At 41.9% G+C, this 22,369-nt stretch overlaps 1 protein-coding gene across 1 annotated transcript in view; it reads left to right on the forward strand.

The window, feature by feature from the left end:
* The first annotated feature begins 15,418 nt into the window (after nt 1–15,418).
* The window catches only part of LOC122917502 (protein FAM205A-like), a 38,178-nt gene continuing 31,227 nt past the window's right edge, over nt 15,419–22,369 (forward strand). Inside the window, exons 1-3 of the mRNA XM_044265460.1 lie at nt 15,419–15,562; nt 16,054–16,099; nt 16,586–16,646. Coding sequence (XP_044121395.1) covers nt 15,419–15,562; nt 16,054–16,099; nt 16,586–16,646 — 251 coding nt within the window. The remainder of the gene's footprint in view (nt 15,563–16,053; nt 16,100–16,585; nt 16,647–22,369) is intronic.

Genomic DNA, 22,369 nt, shown 5'->3' on the forward strand with positions numbered 1-22,369 from the left:
CATTTCTTTTTTTTTAAAGATTTTATTTATTTATTTGACAGAGAGAGAGATCACAAGCAGGCAGAGCAGCAGGCAGAGAGAGGTGGGGGAAGCTGGCTCCCTGCTGAGCAGAGAGCCTGACGTGGGCCTCGATCCCAGGACCCCGAGATCATGACCTGAGCTGAAGGCAGAGGCTTAACCCACTGAGCCACCCCGGTGCCCCAGCCATCATTTCTTGAAATATATTTTCTATACCAATGAAATACATATCATATAATGAATGTATAATAATGAATGTAATAATGAATGTATTTTCAGAGGAGTTTAATTTTATGGCATTCTAATCATTCTAGAAGTCATAAAGGTATAATGTATTAGCTAAAATTGTATTTTCAGATTCTTAAGTCTTTACTTTTTAAAAAGATTTTATTTATTTATTTGACACAGAGAGAGAGATCACAAGTAGACAGAGAAGCAGGAAGAGAGAGAGGGGGAAGCAGATTCCCTGCTGAGCAGAGAGCCTGATGCAGGGCTCGATCCCAGGCCTGAGATCATGACCTGGGTGGAAGGCAGAAGCTTAACCCACTGAGCCACTTAGGTCCCCTAGATTCTTAACTCTTTAAAACTTTAATCATTGAACAGACAATTAGGTTAATTAATAAAAAAAATTTTGAATCCCTGGAGTATATCCAAGAATCAAATGTAGAAATACTGCTCAGAAAACAATTTTGATTTGTCCTCATTTCCTAGAATGGCAATATATTAACAAATATGAAAAAATATGCAAATACACTGGATGATTATTTACTACCTCAATTTTCTTAAAATGATATATAATACATTTCTAAAAAAACTAGCTAAATCACTTTTGCATTTCTGTCTTTTAATTTTCTGCTATGTCTGGAAAAAAGAAAAGTTGGTTGCCCTCAATAAAGATGATAATTAATATAATTGGTTGGCATGCTAGGTAATTTTTTCTGTGTCTCCAGTAATCAGAACAGGCCTTTAACATGCACCAAAGTACCCAATTAAAGTTTGTTGAATCAATGAATGAACTGACTGTGGCAGTGACAGTAAAGACAAAAGGCTAAGACTGAGCCTAAAATATCTTTACAACAAGAGGGACCTACCCCTTTCCCAATTTAAAAACAATCAATTCTGGGATGTGGGTGGCGTATGGTATTAGCTCCATACATTAGAAGAGAAAGGGGAAAACAGAAAGAGAACATTTCAATGGAGAAAGGAAAAGAACTGGAAGGATAAGAAAGGAAAGGAAGAAATAAAACTTTATTTTTGACAACCAAAAAAAGGAAGGAAGGAAGAGGAAATTAAAAGAAAAAAACTCCAAAAAGAGAGTTAAATTGGATGAAAGGAAGGACAATGAAAAGAGACAGAATGTGATGGATAAAAACTGGCATTTTGAAACACTAATCTTTTACCAGTAAATGTTGTTTTATTAAAAAAGAGCTTCTGAGGCCTGTGTGATAATGAATTATCAACTACCTAAAATACTAATAATGTTTGGGGTGCCTGGGTGGCTCAGTGGGTTAAAGCCTCTGCCTTTGGCTTGGGTCATGATCCCAGGGTCCTGGGATCAAGCCCCATATTGGGGGCTCTCTGCTCAGCAGGGAGCCTGCTTCCTCCTCTCTCTGTCTGCCTCTCTGCCTACTTGTGATATCTGTCAAATAAATAAATAAATAAATCTTTTTTTAAAAAAGCTAATAATGTTTAACAGCTCCATATTTGGGCTTCAGACAGGTTCCTTTCAACAGCTCACTTTCTTCCCCTCTACCCTGCCACCCTTCTAATCCTTCCTCTGTCTTTCCTTCCTATCATCTCAGGACTGCATGTGCATACACCCACAAGGACCAAAATATCTGCAGAGAAAGGCACCCACACACGTTTATACCTAGAAACACATATGGTCAGATTCAGGAGACCTATCTCCAGAGTTTATGTCCACATCATGCAGAAAAATACAGCTGCAATGAGATATCTGCAACCTTGGTTTCCACACAAAGGCAAAATGAAGTCTAAACCTCACTGCACTGAGATAAAATATATACAAAATAAAATGTACCTGAGTAAAATAAATATTTCAAAAATCCTTCTGTTATCCCCACATATCATTACACAGAAACACTAGCAAACTCTATGTGCATACTGACTACTGCATTTGGATCACTTTCTCTTCCAATTCCACACATTATAATTTTCTCTCTGCTTCAAGCAGTAGATTAAATGCCATTTTCTACATGAAGCTTTCCCAGATCACTTCAGCCAAAAATAATCTCTCTCTTCTTTATAGGAGACTTATATAGCAGTTTGTCTGTATGAGGTACACTCTGAGATATTTTGAGTATTTTTGTATAACTACCTATTATTTCCTACCAAGCTGAAAACAAAACTTTAAAGTGATCTGGATTCACTTCCAGAAAACATTTACTACCTCTCATTCTTTATTCATTAAAATAGGCTTTAATAGATACTACTACTTTATACTAATAAGAGAAAACTGAGGCACACAAGAGGAAGGCAGCTTAGATTGAGAAACAGTGGCTCTCACTCTCCTCTGAGGATGCTGGAGATTGTGGTCATTGCAGTAGTGTGATGTTGAGGACCACTCTCCTTGCCTGTGCAGCTGGGTGGGAGGATGGAAACTACTAGCTAGGAAGAACAGACAGGAGGTTGAAGTAGGAGTACAGCATTCCTCAGCTTTACAAAGAGAAAGACTCCAACTTGTCAAAGTTCTGTGAGCCAATTGGTTTCTTCAGGATGGACTAACTGTAATTAAATGTAAAAGAATGTTGGGCACCTGGCTGGGTCAGTCACTGGAGCATGCAACTCTTGATCTCAGGGTGGTGAGTTAGAGCTTCATGTTGGGTGTAGAGATTACTTAAAATCTTAAAAAAAAATAAAGAATCTAAGACATAAATTATAATACTAATATACTAATTTATACTGGAAAATATAATCCCAAGAGACCTGACATACTCCCATTTGTTGGTCAGGGCATTCTCTTCTTACAAGTTTATTTATATTGAAAGTTACAACCTATAGTCAGAGTGATGAGCCTGTCATCAAGCCAGGAGTATGAATGGGACAATCTTAGAAAGTCTCCTCTTTCTTCCTTGCATTCTTGAATTCTTTCTTAAAATTAACATATAATGTATTATTTGTTTCAGGGGTACGGTCTGTGATTCATCAGTCTTACACAATTCACAGCACTCACCATAGTAAATACCCTCCCCAGTGTCCATTACTCAGCCACCCCATCCCTCCCACTCCCCTCCACTCCGGCAACCCTCAGTTTGTTTCCTGACATTAAGATTATGGTTTGTCTCCCTCTCTGGTTTTGTCCTGTTTCATTTGCCCTCCTTTCCCCTATGCTCCTCTGTCTTGTTTCTCAAATTCCTCATATCAGTGAGATCATATGATAATTCTCTTTCTCTGATTGACTTATTGTGCTTAGCATAGTACCCTCTAGTTCCATCCACATCATTGCAAATGGCAAGATTTCAGGGTTTTTTGATGGCTGCATATTTCATTGTATATACATACCACATTTTCTTTATCCATTCATCTGTTTATGGACATCTAGGCTCTTTCCATAATTTGGCTATTGTGCTGTAAATATTGGGGTGCAGGTGCCTCTTTGGATCACTACATTTGTATCTTAGGATTGAATACCCAGTAGTGCATTGCTGGGTCATAGGTTAGCTCTATTTTTAACTTTTTGAGGAACCTCCATACTGTTTGCATTCTTGACTTCTTAACCTCCATTAGTAGTTCACTGTCCACATTAGGTCATTCCTAGAGATAACCAAACTTATCTAATATAGGAGGGTATTTTACAGTATTATCACATAGATTTTATGACTCTTTTGCTGTCACCCCTTTCACTCCACCCTCCCCATGAGAACTCTTTCCTTTTTAACTGAAATCTGTCATAAATAGGAAGTAAATTTTCAGAATATTTAGAAGCATTTCTTTAAATGGGAAAAAAGGTATATTTTAAAAATCATTTTAATTTAAATTCAATGTAATTAACATAAAATGTATTATTAGTTTTAAGGGTAGAATTTAGTGATTCATCAGTTATACATAATAGCCAGTGCTCATTACATCAAGTGCCCACCTTAATGCCCATCATCCTGTTACCCCATCTCCTTCCCTCCCTCCTCCCCAGCAACCCTCAGTTTGTTTCCTATAGTTAAAACTCTCTTACTTACTCTTATGGTTTATCTCCATATTTGATTTCACCTCATTTTATTTTTCCTTCCCTTCCCCTATGTTCATCTGTTTTGTTTCTTAAATTCCACATATGAGTGAAATCATATGGTATTTGTCTTTCTCTGACAAACTTATTTCATTAACATAGTACACTCTAGTTCCATCCCCATAATTGCAAACGGCAAGATTTCATCTTTTTGATGGCTGAGCAATATTCCTCTGTGTGTGTGTGTGTGTGTGTGTGTAATTTTTCATAATATTCTTTTATGATTATTTATATTTCTGTGGTGTTGGCTGTTATCTTTCCTCTTTCATTCATGATTTTGTTTTTGGGGGTCCTTTCTCTTTTCTTTTTGATAAGTCTGTCTAGGGGTTTATTTATTAATTCAAGGACAAGCTCTTAGATCATTGATCTGTTCTACTTTTTTGTTTGTTTCTATATCATGTGTTTCTGCTCTAATCTTTATTCTTTTCTGCTGGCTTTAGGCTTTATGTGCTGTTCCTTTCTAGATCCTTTAGGTGTAAGGTTAGATTGTGTATTTGAAACTTTTCTTGCTTCTCGAGGTTGGCCTGTATTGCAATATACTTCCCTTGGGACTGCCTTTGCTGCATCCCAAAGGTTTTGGACTGTCGTGTATTCTCTCATTTGCTTCCATGTACTTTATTTTATTTATTTGTTTTTTATTAACATACCATGTATTATTTGCCCCAGGGGTACAGATCTGTGCCAGGCTTACACAATTCACAGCACTCACCATAGCACATACTCTCCCCAGTGTCCATAACCCAACCATCCTCTCCATATCCATGTACTTTCTTATTTCTTCTTTTTAAAGTTTTTTTTTAAAAGATTTTAATTTATTTTTGAGAGAGGAGAGAGAGAACGTGTATGAGTCGGGGGGAGGGCAGAGGGAGAAGGAGAAGCAGACTCCCTACCCAAGCAGGGAACCTGATGCAGAGCTTGATTCCAGAACATGAGGATCATGACCTGAGCCAAAGGCAGACGCTTAACTGACTGAACCACCCAGGCACCCCTTTATCTCTTCTTTAATTTCCTGGTTAACCCATTCATTTTTTAGTAGGATATTCTTTAACCTCCATGTATTTGTGGTCTTTCCAAATTCTTTCTTGTGGTTGACTTCAAGTTTCATAGTGTTGTCATATGATGATATGCATGGTCTGATCTTGATCTTGATCTTTTTGTACTTGTGGAGGGCTGATTTGTGACCCAGTATGTGATCTTTTCTAGAGAAGGTTCCTTTGCATTGAAAAGAATGCGTATTCCACTGTTTCAGGATGAAATCTTCTGACTATATCTGTTAAGTCCATCTGGTCCAGTGTGTCATTCAAAGCCATTGTTTCCTTGTTGATTTTCTGCTTAGATGATCTGTCCATTGCTCTAAGTACAGTGTTATAGTCCCCTACTATTATTGTATTATTATCAGCGAATTTCTTTATGTTTTTTAGTTTATTTATGTGTTTGGGTGCTCCCAGGTTGGGGGCATAAATATTTACAACTGTTAGATCTTCTTTATGGATAGACCCCTTAATTATGATATAATGCCCTTCTTTATATCTTGTTACAGTTTTTGTTTTAAAATCTAGTTTTTCTGATACTTGGGCTTCCTTTTGGCATCCATTAGCACAATATATGATTCTCCATCCCCTCATTTTCCATCTGCAGGTGTCTTTAGGTCTAAAATGAGTCTCTTATAGACAGCATATAGATGGGTCTTATTTTTTTTTATTCATTCTGATGCCCTCAGTCTTTTGATTGGAACATTTAGTCCATTTACATTAGTGATATGAATTTAGTGTCATTGTGCTACCTGTAAAGTTAGTATTTCTGGTGATGTTCTCTATTCCTTTCTAGTCTTTGTTGCCTTTGGTCTTTTTTACCCCAGAGAGTCCCCTTTACTATTTCTTGCAGGCTGGTTTAGTGGTCACAAACTCCTTTAGTTTTTGTCTGGGAAACTCTGTCTCTTCTTCTATTCTGAATGACAGCCTTGCTGGATAAAGTATTCTTGGCTGCATATTTTTCCATTTAGCATGTTGAAAACATCCTGCCACTCTCTTCTGGTCTGCCAGGTGGATGGATTTGCTGTGAACTTAAGTTGTCTTCCCTTGTAGGTTAAGGACTTTTTTCTCTTGCTGCTTTCAGGATTCTTTCCTTATCTGTGTATTTTGTGAGTTTGACTATGATATGTCTTGGTGATAGCCAGCTTTTGTTGAATTTAATGGGAGTTCTTTGTGCTTCTTGGATTTCAGTGTCTGTTTACTTCCCCAGATTAGGGAAGTTTTCAGCTATAATTTGCTGAAATAAACCTTCTGCCCCTTTTTCTTTCTCTTCTCCTGGGACTCACTTGAATGTTACAATGCTTTAAGGAGTTCCTTAGTTCTCTAAGTCTACATTTGTGATTCAGTAACTTTCTTTCACTCTTCTTTCAGTTTCATTATTTTCTCTAGTGTCTTCAATGCTTTTCTCAACCCCAATGTCCTTAGTGATTATTGTTTTAAATTCCATTTCAGACATCTTCTATATGTGTTGATTAAATCCTTTTCGGTGACTTCTTCCTTTTCTTTCATTTGGGGTGAATGCCTCCATCTTGTCATTTTGTCTGGATCATTTTGTGTGTGTGATTGTTAGGACAGTCTGCTGCATTGCTGCTCTTGAAAGTAATGGCTATATTAAGAGAAGAAAGAGAGAGAAGGAAGAAAGAAAAGAAAGAAAGAAGAGAAAGGGAGAAAGGGAGGGAATGAAAGAAGAAAGAGAGAGGGAAAGAAAAAGGAAGAAAGGAGGGAGGGAAGAAAAGAAAGAAGGAAGGAAGGAAAAAAAGAAGGAAAAAGAAAGAAAGTGGGGTGCCTGGGTGGCTCAGTCAGTTAAGCAGCTGCCTTCAACTTGGATCATGATCCCAGAGTCCTGGGATCGAGCCCCTCATCAGTCTTCCTTCTCAGTGGAGAGCCTGTTTCTCCCTCTCCCTCTGCCTGCCTTTCTGCCTACTTGTACTCTCTCTATCTCTCTGTCTAATAAATAAAATCTAGAAAGAGAGAGAGAGAGAGGAAGGAGGCTAGATCCTATTTCCCCTAGAGCTGAAGTTTTGCAGCACTCTATGATCAGTAGACTAGGTTCTTGCAGAGGTTTGTACTGGTCTTCTGGGGGTGGGCCCTGCTTCACTGATTCTCAGGTGGACTTGCCCTAGTGGAGATACACCTGCAGGGTGCAGGGTCCGGGGCAAGGCTTGGTGTAAGCAGCTCCAGCCTCCACTTGGTGGCACTGTTTTGCTCACTGAAGTTGGTCAGTGTTGATGGGCAGGTGGGAGGAAAATGGCATCACCCCACTCTCTCCTCCTAACTGTGGGCAGCTTACACCTGTCACTCTTCCGGAAGCCCTCACAGAAGAACAGTCACCCCTCCTGTGTCTCTGGCTTCTGTCAGATCTCTGCCTTCACTCTGTCTGTGTCTGAGCTGTCTGCCTGCCAGGCAGTACAGCATTCCCATGTTTTATCTCCAGCAAGGCTGGGTTTCAAAAATCCAAACTTCAGAGACCCCCCCAGCAGCATGGACCCACGCTGATCCTCTGGGGGAGGGTCGCCTTGCCATGGCCAGGTACTGGTTTGTCCCACAAAATAATCGTGCCTGAGCACCAGCTGGGAATTTATGGTAAAGCTTGTAGCAAAAAGCCAGCACCAAGGCTTGCTGCCCTCAGCCAGAGTCCCTGTTCCTATGCTATTGAATGGGACAGCTTAATGGCATCTGCTGGGTCTTTTGTCCCCAGAGAGGCTATGCCACCCCTCCCAAATGCACTTCCAAGAAGGGGAACTGTTTTTACCCATGTGACCTAGGGGATCTCCAGAATCCTTGGTCTCTACCCTCCTTCTGCTCCAGAGTACTGCTAAAACTGCTGGGTGCAACACTGGCAATGGCATGGACCTTTACAACTTCAGACTTTGCATTCCATTGCTTATAAAAACTTGTGGTAGTTGAGCCCTCCCCTTTTCCCAGTCAGTAGTTTTGGGGGAAAGTTTTTCTTGTGCGATCCCCTGCTCATTTTCCTGTTCTCTCTCTCCCTCTCTCCTTCCCACCTTTTTCTTCCTCCCTACCCCTCTGTCTGATTAGGGCTGTCTCCCCTCCATAGCACTGGCAGCACTTTACTCCCCCAAATCAACACTCTGTAATTCATAGCTTCCAGGATGTGGTCTTTTTTTTTTTTTTAATCTCTAGTTGTGCAGTTTGTTCTCTCAGATTGATTTCTTGGGTGTACAGAATGATTTGGTATTTATCTAGCTGTGTTTGAGGGACAAGGCAAACTTAGGATCCCCCCCCCACTCCTCTACCTCTTAAACTCCCCTTCTATTTCTTCTTGAGTAGGTTTTTTTTTTAAGATTTTTTTATTTATTTGTCAGAGAGAGAGAGAACACACACAAGCAGGCAGAGAGGCAGGAAGAGAGAGAGGAGAAAGCAGGCTCCCTGCTGAGCAAGGAGCCCGATGCGGGACTCAATCCCAGGACCTGAAGATCATGACCTGAGCCGAAGGCAGCTGCGCAACCAACTGAGCCACCCAGGCGTCCCTTCTTGAGTAGGTTTTGAAGGTTTGTGTCTTTTACAGAATTTGTTCATTTTATCTAAGTTGTTGATTTATATATGTTAAAATTTTCATATACTAATTTATCATTCTTTTAATATCTAGAATTTGTATGGAGTCACTTCTCTCATTCCTGATATTGATAATTTGTGTCTTCTCTGTTTTCCCCTTATTTTTCTTTTCTTTCTTTTTTTAAGCTTTTATTTATTTATTAGAGAGAGCATGTATGAGAGTGAGAGAGAGAGAGAGAGCAGGAGCAGGGGCAGAGGGAGAAGCAGACTCCTTAGTGAGTAGGGAACCTCATGCAAAGTGGGTCCTGATCCCTAGACCCTGAGATCTTGATTCCATGGGATCATGACCTGAGCTGAAGGCAGACACACAACCAACTGAGCCACCCAGGTGCCCCTGTTTTTCCCTTATTTTTCTATAACTTCTCAGAATATAAAGGACTCAGAGCTGTGGTCTTTGTCTTGGCATGTACTACACTCAAATTTCTTAATTTGAGTGTAGTACACTCAAATTAGTTTCCTTGGTTTTTTAGAGTGTTGATAAATGAAGTCTTGACCCTTTGATGTTGAATCAAATATTGAGAGTGAGGAAAGAGACAGTTTCATCAGACACTCACAAAGGTCTGTAACAATGTAAGAACTGTTGCTCTGACCTAAACAGACATACCAATCAATGGAACAGAATAGGGAGAGCCCAGAAAGAAACTCATGCATTTATGATCAATTAATTTATGACAAAAGAACCAGGGATATATGATGGAGGAAAGGATAATATCTTCAGTAAATGGTTTTGGGAAAACTGGAGAGCCATGTGCAACAGAAATAAAACTGGACCCCTATCTTACAACATATATAAAAATCAACTCAAAATGGATTAAAGACTTGGGTATAAGACCTTTAACTTGAGTATAAGTCCTAGAAGAAAATTAGGGGGTAAGTGCCTTGACATCAGCCTTTGCAATGATTTTTTGGATTTGACACCAAAAGCAAAGACAACACAAGCAAAAATAAACAAGTATGACTGCATCAAACTAAAAGGCTTCTGCACAGCAAAGGAAACCATCAACAAAATGAATAAGCAACTATAGAATGAGAGAAAATATTTGCAAATCATATATCTAATAAGTGGTTAATACACAAAATATATAAAGAACTCATACAACTGAGTAGCAAAAAAAAAAATCTGATTAAAAATTGGTCAGGGTGCCAGAGTGACTAAGTTAAAGCTAATGTCTTGATCTCAGGGTTATGAATTCAAGCCCCACATTGGGCTTCATGCTGGGCATGGAGCTTACTTTAAAAAAAAGAGCCTGGGTGGCTCAGTGGATTGAGCTGCTGCCTTCAGCTCGGGTCATGATCTCGGGGTCCTGGGATCGAGTCCCGCATGGGGTTCTCTGTTCAGCGGAGAGCCTGCTTCTCTCTCTCTCTGCCTGCCTCTCCACCTACTTGTGATCTCTCTCTGTCAAATAAATAAATAAAAATCTAAAAAAAAAAAAAAGAGCAGAGGAACTGAAGAAACACTCATCCAAAGAGGACATACAATTGGCTAGCAGATACATGAGAAGGTCCTCAATTTCACTAATCATCAGCAAAATGCAAATGGGAACCACAATGAAACATCATCTCAGATGTGTTAGGATGGCTGTCATCAACTGCAGACAAAGTACTGATATCCAAGATCTATAAAGAACTCCTCAAACTCAACACTCAAAAAACAGATAATCATGTCAAAAAATGGGCAGAAGACATGAACAGACACTTCTGCAAAGAAGACATACAAATGGCTCACAGACACATGAAAAAAATGTTCATCATCATTAGTCATCAGGGAGATTCAAATAAAAACCACATTGAGATACCACTTGACACCAGTTAGGATGGCCAAAATTAACAAGACAACAAACAACAAAATTTGGAGAGGATGTGGAGAAAGGGGAACCCTCTTATACTGTTGGTGGGAATGCAAGTTGGTGCGGCCAATTTGGAAAACAGTGTGGAGATTTCTTAAGCAATTAAAAATAGAGCTACCCTTTGACCCTGCAAATGCACTACTGGGTATTTATCCCAAAGATACAGATGCAGTGAAAAGAAGGGTCATCTGTACCCCAATGTTCACAGCAGCAATGGCCACAGTCACCAAACCGTGGTAAGAGCCAAGATGCCCTTCAACAGATGAATGGATAAAGAAGATATGGTGCATATATACAATGGAGTATTATGCCTCCATCAGAAAGGATGAATACCATGCTTAGCGAAATAAGTCAATCAGAGAAAGACAGTTATCATATGATCTCCCTGATATGAGGAGGTTGGAAGGCAACATGGGGGGCTTGGGGGTTAGGAAAGGAATAAATGAAACAAGGTGGGATCGGGAGGGAGATAAACCATAAGAGACTCTTAATCTCACAAAACAAACTGAGGGTTGTGGGGGGGAAAGGGGTAGGGTGAGGGTGGTTGGGTTATAGACATTGGGGAAGGTATGTGCTATGGTGAGTGCTGTGAAGTGTGTAAACCTGGTGACTCACAGACCTGTACTCTTGGGGCTAATAATACATTATATGTTAATAAAAAAATAAAAATTTAAAAAAAGTAAGGATGAATACCCAACTTTTATATCAACATGGATGGGACTGGAGGAGATTTTGCTAAGTAAAAGAAGTCAAGCAGAGAAAGTCAATTATATGGTTTCACTTGTAGAGGGTAAGGAATAACATGAGAAATGAGTTGGTGGAAATCGGAGGGCGAGATGAACTATGAGAGACTGTGGACTCTGAGAAACAAACTGAGGGTTTTGGAAGGGAGGGGGTATTGGGGGATAGGTGAGCCTGGTGGTGAGTATTAAGGAAGGCACGTGGAGCACTAGGTGTGGTGCATAAAAAATGAATCTTGGAACACTGAAAAATAAAATAAAACAAACAAACAAATAAATAAATAGAAAAGAAAGATATTGTGTAAAAAAAAAAAAAACCAACCCAGATTGACAATCTCTATCTTAATTGGACTTCTAATTGTTTTTTAATTGTTTAGTCCAACTATATATAATGCAATTATATATATATGGTTGAATTTGTGGTTTGTTTTCCATTTATTTTATTTATTTTCTCCTTTACAGCTTTGTTTTGATTATTCAAATGCTTATTTTCAGTATTCTTTTTATAGACTCTATTACTTTTTAACTGTATCACTGGGGGGTTTTTTGTTTATAAATTAGTACTGTAGAAATTGTACAACCACCCTGAAATTACCACAATCTGCCATGAATTAACATCATATCACTCTTTGTAGAATGAATAAAAATCTTAAAGTATTATTTAAAAAAAAGAATGGCTGTCACCAAAAAGACAAGAAATAAAAAATGCTTGTGAGAAAAAGGAACACTTGTGCCCTGCTGGTGGGTATGTAAATTGATGCAGCCACTATGGAAAACAGTATAGAGGTTCCTCAAAAAACTAAATATATAGCTACCATATAATCCAGTAGTCCTACTTCTGGGTATATAGCTGAAGGAAACAAAATCACTATATGTGAGTGAATATATACGAAAGAATAAAAAAAATGTGATACACACACACATATATACAATGGAATATTATGAGGTGTAAAAAAGTAGGAAATCTTGCTTTTTGCAACAACATAGAAATCTTGAGGGCATTATGTTGAGTGAAAAGAAAAGCAGTGGGAGACAAATACTGTATTATCTCATTTATATGTGTAATCTAAAAAAAAAATTCCTAAACTCACAGAAACAGAAAACAGATTGGTGGCTGTCAGTGGCAGGGGGTGGAGGGTGGAGGAAAGCAGGGGAAGGTGGTTAAAAGGTACCAAAAGGCTTTTCAGGTAGTTCATCTCCCTTGTTTGCTCTACTCTTCCAGTTAGAAGATTAATAAGTTCTGGGGATCTAATATACAGCATAGTGACTATAATTAACAATAATGTATTTTGTATATTTGAGAGCTGCTGAGAGAGCAGATTTAATTTAAAAGTTTTCATCACAAGAAAAAATTGTAACTGTGAGGAGATGGATGTTGAACTTACTTGGTAATCATTTTTCAATATATACATAAATCATTATGTTGTGCACCTAAAACTAATATAATGTTATATGTCAATTACATCTCAGTAAAACCGGAAGGAGGTTGGGGTGGCAGTTGCCCATATCTCCCAAATATACACCCAGACGTTGGTGCTTCATTTCTTGAGGATTATTTTTGATACTTCATATATAGATTGCGGGACCTGCCCCTAGATATTCTGACGCATTAAGTCTGGAATGAGGCCAGAAATCTGTATTTCTACAGGCTTCCCAGTGATTCTGATGTAAGGCTAGGATGGAGAGCCACTGGAACAGATGACCTTTTAAAGTTAGTCATTAAGGGGACACCTGAGTAGTTCAGTGGGTTCAGGGTCTGCCTTCAGGTCTGGTTATGGAATCAAGTCCCGTGTTGTGCTCCTTGCTCAGAAGCAAGGAGCTCCTTGCTTCTCCCTCTGCCTGCCACTTCCCCCTGCTTGTGCTTGTGCTCCCTCTCTCTGACAAATAAATTAATAAAATTTTTAATAAAAAAGAAAGTCACGGGACGCCTGGGTGGCGCAGTTGGTTGGACGACTGCCTTCGGCTCAGGGCGTGATCCTGGAGTCCCGGGATCGAGTCCCGCATCAGGCTCCCAACTCCATGGGGAGTCTGCTTCGCTCTCTGACCTTCTCCTCGCCTCGCTCGTGCTCTCTCTCACTGTCTCTCTCTCTCAAATAAATAAATAAAATCTTTAAAAAAAAAAAAAAAAAAAAAAAAGAAAGTCACTAAGAGGGCCCTGGACCAGGAGCATTGGGTGGGCAAGTGCTGCCCTCTAGTGTCGCCAGCTTCTTGCTGCACTTGATGCATACTGCAACCTGCTGCATGAGCCCTGGTGGTCTTGCTGGCTGACACAGCTATTGAGTTTCCTGTCCAGCTCCTGCAAATTTTAACTCTTAGGCATTAATAAAAACAAACCTTGCACCTGTATATTTATACACGTATATCATGTATAAAAAGGTTGCTGCTGAATAGCACACTGTGCTTCTCTATCCCCAGAACCTCAACACATCTTAGATGTTCAGCAATATTTTCTGATACCGAAACACAGCAGTCAGAGTCAACAACTCTGAAAAGAGTCAACAACACAGAGTCAACAACTCTGAACAGTTTCCTGAAGAAATTCTACTATTACAGTAATTGTGGCACTGTGGCACAATCATGGAAGCAGATTTTAGCTTTGGCAAGTTTTCTGGAAACAAATGAATGTGAATTTATGGTTGTGTATCCCTCCAGAGTCCATAGAGGCTTTTCAGGTAGTTCATCTCCCTTGTTTGCTCTTCACGATAAGCTGTGAAGCAGGAAGGGCAAATGTGAAGATCCATGCCCACATTCTTGATGTGTTCATCACATGAATGTGACTTTGTTTGGGAAGACTCTGATCCCACAGTCCTAACTACTTAAGCACCTTTCATCAATGAGTACCAGCTCAATAAACAAACCTGTACTAAAGGCCTACTCTGCAAAAAACACATAAGATTGTCTTTGGCTCTACCTCCTGAGTTTGGAGATAGGAACAAGGGTGAGTGAGTTGCTGCAGAGGGGTTCACAGCAGATGATTTTAACGGCTTAGTAGTGGGCTATCTGTGAGGTAAACAGTGCACTGGTTAGAGCAGGTGCAAGGTTTGCACAATCTGGTGGTTTTGTCATGGGCAGGAGGTTAGGAGGAGACTGAGAACTGTTTCAGCAGTGAGAAGGCAGCAGGAGCTGCAGGAAGCAGAGGTGGTTGGGTAGGAAATACAAAATTCTGCTCACCTTCTCTTCATCTCATTGGTGAGAGAGGGAGTGTCCTAGGGTTCTGGAGGTGGCTGAACTCATGACACCTGACACTGGACCTCTGAGACTGATTTGTTTGAGAAAGAGAATGTGAGAGAGAGAGAGAGAGAGAGAGAGCGCATGAGAAGGGGGAGGGTCAGAGGGAGAAGCAGACTCCCTGCCAAGCAGGGAGCCTGACTCAGGACTCTATCCCAGGACTCCAGGATCATGACCTAAGCTGAAAGCAGTTGTTTAACCAACTGAGCCACCCAGGTACCCCAAATCCTCATTTTTTAATAGTTAACAAGACAACGCATGTCCTAGCCTCTTGTGTGTTTTTTAGTTATCTTCCAGTATAGGTGATGTAATTCATAGGGCTCCTCTGACCTAACCACTCTCTCTCTCTTATAGGGCATGCTGTGTACATGAAGACTAACTTATCTTAGGATAGATGCCAGACTGTTGTCTTAAGAAGAGACCTAAGCCATCAGATTATAGGGAATACATGAAATGATATATGCTGCCGGTGACCTTGGCACCTCTAGGGCCCAAGCTCTGCAACTCATACAGACAACCAGATACTTCATCTGTACACTGCATCACATGAGCTTCTCCCAGACAAATAAAGGTCTGTGATGCTCTACATGCCTTTTGAAATAGGAGAGCTTTGTGATGTAGTCTAGTGATCTGGTTCCATCTTCTGTGAGGCAGAGATGACAAGGTCTAGAATTTGGAGGCATTAAGTTCCACGTCCCTGAAAGCCTAGGAAGAGAGATGGCTAGTGAGGTTTAGATTATGTTGACCCCTACCTTTCTTCTGTGGGATGTTGGATATCCCTTATACACTTATGGCTCCATCATTATTATTGCATTAATTATTTGGCAAGTGAAAAAGAGCCACCAAGAATTAAGGTTGGGACCTAACAGGAGCTGTTGCCGGGTAGGGAAACACAATTACCGTAACTAAACTGATTAAGCTTCAAACAAGATTTCATCCTCTTACTTTCTCCTGTTACCCTGACCCCTACATTTTTATGGGGGTTTCCTCATGGATCCCTTAATAGATCCAAATTTGGGTTGATTCTTCTGGTTGGGAGACATTCAGGACCTTGGGTAGCTAAAATCCTTTGGCTTCTAGACCTCTTATTCTTTAATCTGCTCATATTTTCTCCTGTCTCATTCTGATATCCCCACAGAACTTGTTCAGAGAGTGGGGGTAGAGGTATATAGTATAGTAGAGCCTTAAAATGAATTAGTAATAAGAGAAGGGAAATGATGGGTGAAAAAGATAGAGTAGGGAAAAGAATGGTAGGAGAGTATATAAAATTGGAATATAGAAAAAGTCTGGGAAATATTTACAGATTTTGTCTCATTTAGAGACAAAAAGTAAAAGGTACCCCAACTTAATACTCTAACTTTCTTGCTTTCAAGCGTCACCGGAGAGTCAAACAAAGGGCTAAAGATAGAACATCAAGAGGTAAAGTCCTAGTTTCTCCTTGGACTCCCCTTGCTATGGGCAAGATTCTCTGATTCCTGACACTCTCTGACCCCTGGAACAATAGCCAGGTGCTCTAACCAGCACCTATGAAGGCTCCTATTGCCCCAGCTGACAAATTCTCCCAGAAGACTTTCTTGGGTGGGAAATCAGAGCCTAGGAATGTCCTGAAATTCTCTACCTTACACCTGCCCCTGGGAATGAAGAATGAGGAAGTAGGACAGAAGCCTTTTTTTTTTTTTAATAGTTTTACCACCCTGTGGAAGTCACTTCATGTCTCAGTCCATGATCCAGAAAATGGGCGTCTCATGATCCTGCCTCACTCACAGTGTGGTTGTGATGATCAAGTGAAATTGGGTCCAGGACAGCATGTTGCAATGGGTTAAGTTGTACACAGACATGCCTTCAGCTTCCTATAGGATATCCCTGCATCCTCTCATTTCTTGTAACACTGTTGTGTTTTTTCAGCTAGGAAACATTCCCGAGAAGAAACTGAGAAGCCGTGGGAGCTGCTCTCTATCATGAAAAGGTGATCACTTCTCCTTTGTGGTCTCCAAACTCTCAGCCTGGCCTATGATGATTTCTCTGCTTGGCCTGGGGCAGGGAGGAGAAGAGGGATAATGTCTGGGAGGGAGTCAGACACAGTGGATGGTGAAGACTGGTTGAGAGGGTTGCCAGGGCAGAGGGGGATCAGGTGTCTCAGGTAGGAGGAGTCTCCCAGTTCTGCTCTGGCTAGGTTCACGGTGGTCCTGAAATTCAGGATTTCACTACTATGTAATTCACTGAAGATGCTACATGAGTTTGCACCCAGCCACAGACAAGTTATCCAGTCAAGAGAATAGGCAAATGCCTGCACAAATAAATGACCATGCCATATTCCATTTATAGTTACAACTATCCAAGGGCAGACCCCTGGAACCTGCTGATATTAGCTCCATGGTTTTGTCTTCAGGGAGGCCAACTCCTGGGACAGCCCTCAGAAATGAGCCTGTCATCCTCTTAAAAGCCCCAGGAATGGGATTGGCTCTCAAGAGATGCTATGTATAGGAGCTAGGACACTCCATAATCCCCAGAATGTGGAGTTCCCACAAAGACCTCATTTTCCACAGCTTAGGAATATGAATGCCAGACGAAGGCCCTCTTAATCCCAGATGAGTCTGACTCTCCGTTCTCCCTGGTAATGTTCCTGGTGATGCCCCATCAGCTAACCATTGGCTCCCCACTTCTGCCTTGTTCCTTTTTCCTGGTTCAGCTTCTCAACCTAGATCAACAGAGAATGTACCTCACCTCCTAGTCTCTCATGGCCCTGCATTCCCATGGATTGTCTGAGACCTTGCCCAACAAGCTCCAGACCCTCAGCCCAGCCCAGCCAACATAACTATGGCATTTTCCTAGGAGGAAAAGAGGGGTGGATAAACACCCTGGGAGTATAGGCCCCAAGGCGCCCAGGACTAGGGGAGGGTGGACCAAATCTCCAGGCCACACATATTCAAAGAGGCAGGTGTTGGGATGCCTGGGTGGCTCAGACGGTTAAGTATCTCACTCTTGCTGTCAGCTTGGGTCTTAATCTCAGGGTTCTGAGTTCAAGCTCTGCTCTGAGCTCCATGCTAGGTGTGGAGCCTATTTAAAAAAGCAAACCAAGCCAAACAAACAAAGAGGCAGGTGTCACTCCATCAGTAACTGTTGCCATCTTCCCTTCCCAGCCAGGGCTGGCTTCCTAAGGAGGGAAGTGTGAGGCGGCTCCTGTGTGCAGATCCTTCCTGCCCCATCTGCAATGCTGTGGCTCTAGAGATTCAGCAGTTGCTGGCGGGTGAGAACACTCTGATCTCTCCCCCTTCATCGGGGCCATCGCAGGGCTCCTCTTGCCTGGAGATTTTGTCCATGTCTAGTCTCTCTTTGGAGCACAGTCAGGGTTCCCTGCTCTCCAAAGATCTTTCACTTCCATCTGTAACCCCCACAAAGTTACAATTAACGGATCAGAAATCCTTAACACAGTCAGCTGCCCAGTCAACCAGTGTCAGCCTCCAAGATCACCAGGCTGAACTCCTTCAGCGAAGGAAGGGATTTCAAGTGCCAGATGTGTCCAGGGATGCAGGAGCTCGGTCTTCTTCAAGTGAGGAGCCTAGGATTCCTGTGAATCAGGAGGACAAGAGGAAGAGCCACTCTGAATGTGTGCTGGAAAAACAAGGTCAGCTGCCCTTGAATATCTGATCCTCTTTCTTTCCCTGAATTCAGAACTCATGAACCTGAAACACCCCATTGCCTTGCATGTGCCTATTTCCCCAATCCTTAAGTACACGTATATAAATGCATGCATTTATATACCTGAGGGCTTCCAAGATCTTTAGAAGAGTTCCTCTGACAGCTTATAACACATAGCCTCAGATACTTTCCAAGCCTGGGAGGAAAAACCCAACCATTTCTTTAATCATAATGCTACCTCTAAGGCCGCTATTGAAAATATGGGGTATCTTCCTGATCCTGGGTTCATGAGAGTTGAGCCATTCCACCCAAACTTTCTGGTTTATAGAAGGATCCACTATGAACCCAGAGCAAATACCACTGCAAGCAAATCCCAAACTCCATAGCTCTGGCTCTACCCTCTACTACATTTCAACTTCTAAGTGGTCTCTATCCATTGCCTGGAGGACCCACCGTGTGCTATCTGCAGCAGAAACATAGCTACTTTTCTGTGGTTCCTCTTTTCTGCACAATGAGTCCTCAGTCTCCCCATAAAGATCTCTCCACAAAAGGGAAGCCCAGTCCCCTTATTCTTCAAGAATTTCTTCATAATCTCTCTACTGTCTAAAATTTCCTTCACCTAAGTTAGCCCCACCTTTCCACATTCCCAAATTTGGGCTTCTCCATCTGACTAACAATGAACCCATTTCAATATCTCATTTCCTCCTCCGGCCAAATGTGAAGACTTAAAGCAGCATCAGCTGCAAAGGCAGCTATATCTTCAGTGGGGCTTGCCAGCTGTTGCCCAGAAATCTCTGTAAGTGCAGAGAACCATACAAAATAAGCCCTGAGACATGGTTCCACTTGTCCCCAGGGGCCTACCTGTTAGTCTACCCTTTCAGTCTGCAAGAGGGAGGTGGTGTTTCCCTGGAACATGCCCAAAGCTGCTTGAGTTCTACTTTCAGAAGTTGTTGATTTAGCAAATTGATTCACTATTGCAAGGGCCTGCCCCAGAAGATCCAGCAGTCCAAACAGTTGCTCCTATCTCCTCCTGACCAGCAGCCCCTGCCCCAGAGCAGCACACTGACCAGTGTGAGTGTCCCCTAGCTTGCAGACCTAGAGGCCAGTGGAGATAGCTGTTTTGATCCACTGTGGCAGCACGGCCAGTCCACAGTTGCTTGCCCAGGCTAAGGCACTGTTGCAGAGGTACGGTGACTACAGGTGTGGGGAAAACTGCTGGGGCATTATTACTGTTCACATTTGCAGCTTTGGGACTAGAAATCATTGGGCCTGCAGCATTCCAAGGGCCCTGACAATAGCTTGGTTCCCTTGTGCTCAGAAAGAAAGTCTCTAGATGTAGTGGTAGCTGTCAGCCCCTACATGGATCAGGAAGCCACATTCTCAACACTGATAGGCCTTGACCAGCAGCAACAAGCCCCACTTGATGCTGTCACTGATCATTCTGGTCAGCACCTGCCTGGGTATCTTCCCATGGGGCCACTGAGAAACTGGAGACAAGTTTTGGCCTTACTGTCAGGGCTGCCAGCTTTTTATTATGTGGCTTTCTCCAAGGCCATGACCACAGAAATCACTGGCCAATCTGCATTCACAGAGATGTGCCTGGGGCTTTTGAGGACCCAGTATAACCTATGGCTCAATATCATCTAAACATCAATGCATAAGTCCTGGGCCAGGTTTTCAAGATGCCAGTGAGACTTGTTCTGATAATATATAAGCATTCCAGGTTGAAGTATAGGTGAATGGAGATGGTGCCTCTAGAGAGCCAGACATATTGCTGACCCCTGTTCACTCAAGATATCCATCTTGACCAAACTTAATTTTAATCTGAAAAATTCCTGTAGATACATTTGGGAAGTCTTATAAAGAAAAAGGAATCCAGGAACAAATTGTGGCTGTCCCAAGGAATATCTAGAAGTCCTTTCAGAGTCTAAACAAGCAAGGAAAAACATTGCTCCAAGATCTCCCCATCCCACCAGGCATCATCCCATGTGCTCTAGAATGTTCCACCTTAAAGAATAGCTTGCGGATAAACTAAGGCAGTGCAGGAGAACCAAAAGCAAGCTAGTCCCACCGGGCTTCCAAGATCTCACAACCCGCTGGCGGCATAACAGGGGCCCAGATGCTTTGCATTCACCTGGAGGCCATGTGAACAAGCTCAGCCTGGAGGAGCCCTGGAACACTTATCCCTGCAAAGGTGAGCACAACTCCCTACCCCAGCAGAGAGAAGAAAGGATCCAGGAAGACTTAAAGCAACAGAGAATCACAGACAAGGGGGGTTCAGTTTTGAAGCTCTCCCTAGCCAGAAAGAACATCTACTCTGCTGAGGCCAGGAGGGACACTTATAAATAGAACTCTTAGTGCCCCTGACTTCCCAAATGTATCTCCAGGATCCTTCTCAGGTAGGATTTTAGTTAGGTCAAGATGGTTCCCTTGAGTGAGTTGGAACTAGTAAGGATCTGTCTGGATCTGCAGAGCCACTATTTCTATCCTCTCAGCTGACTGATCCCTGTCAGAACCTTCACAAGTTTCTCCTTCACTTTGAATTCCTAGAGTATCCCCTAGGATTCCTTGGTTCAAAAGACCAGATGAGAGTGGTCTGCAAGGCTGTTTAAGCAGGCTGAGGGGCGCCTGGGTGGCTCAGTGGGTTAAGGCCTCTGCCTTCAGCTCGGGTCATGATCCCAAGGTCCCGGGATCGAGCCCCACGTCGGGCTCTCTGCTCTGCAGGGAGCCTGCTTCCTCCTCCTCTCTGCCTGCCTCTCTACCTACTTGTGATTTCTCTCTCTCTGTCAAATAAATAAAATCTTTTAAAAAAAAAAAAAAGCAGGCTGAATGACCTCATCCAAATAAGGATTCCTCAGAATGCCAAAACTAGAGTCCCAGAGCTTAATGGGCCAGACCTTACATGGCCAATTTACTGGGTAATTATTTGCTGGAGCAAACTGTAAGTCCAGCATTTAAAGTGATCACATTTTTGAGATCCTAACTTTGCAGGGCCAAAATTTATAGGGCCACATTTTCTAGGGTCAAAAGCTACAGGGTCTAGTAAAAGCAGCCCATATTCACAAGATCTCATTCTTCCAGAAGCTGCAGAAGCTGGCTTGGAAAATAAGGTGAAGCACTTTCCACACTGGATTAATCCTGAGATGAAAGGTCAAGGGCATAAAGAATCCATTCTCCTCTCTAAGGATAAAACAGTGCCCAAAACCATGACAAAAAAAGTTGAGAAGACTCCACCCCCGACTGGACACCCTGTGAGAGGAGCCAAGTTGGAGAAGAAAACAGAGGAGGAGGGCATGACCTTCTTTGATGCCCCCCAGTCTCTAGACAATGAACTCAAGGAACAATCCCTTCAGCCCAGACACTCCTGGTTCCTGTGCCTTTCCCAAGATGGCTCCAAACATTGTCCTCAGCTGACTTGTGCCACTCAACTAGAAAATCCATCCCACTTCTCAGCTCTCACTTCAGCAGAAGGCACTGGTCTTCACAAAGAGAATACCCAGTCCAGGAAAAAGGAGTTCATAGGTTCCCAATCCTCTGCATGCCCATGAAAAAGGCTGTCATCATTTCTGTTAATGTGCAGGTGAGGCAGGACCCTCTCCAAATATACTCTATACCTCTAAGCAAAGAACCCTCTGTTTCTGCTTCCTTATTTCTAAGGTTGTGTGTGATATAGAGAGTAAAGAAGGTATATAATACTTGACATACAGAATAGGAGCTTAAATATGTATTTCAAATAGATCAGCATTTTCCATACAACTCTTTCAGTCCCAGTCTGAACTATGGATTGGGAGACTTCAGCAAAGAAGGAAGACCCTTGTCCAAGGTGCATGGAAGGTGCACCAGGCTTGATTTCTATCATGTCTTCCTGTGGCATCTATGAGCCCTAGAGGAGCAATGTGGACATGAGAATAGTATAAGAAGTAACAGCCAGGAATCTAGTGCATTTTTGGCCCATAGGCACAATTCACCAATTATTTCTTTATATGCCCAGAGTCTGAAGGGAGGTTTTTTACAGGAGTGTCACATTGCTCATCCTTGATAAACACAAAA

This window comes from Neovison vison, chromosome 9 (assembly GCF_020171115.1).
Source record: "Neovison vison isolate M4711 chromosome 9, ASM_NN_V1, whole genome shotgun sequence".
NCBI lineage: Eukaryota > Metazoa > Chordata > Mammalia > Carnivora > Mustelidae > Neogale > Neogale vison.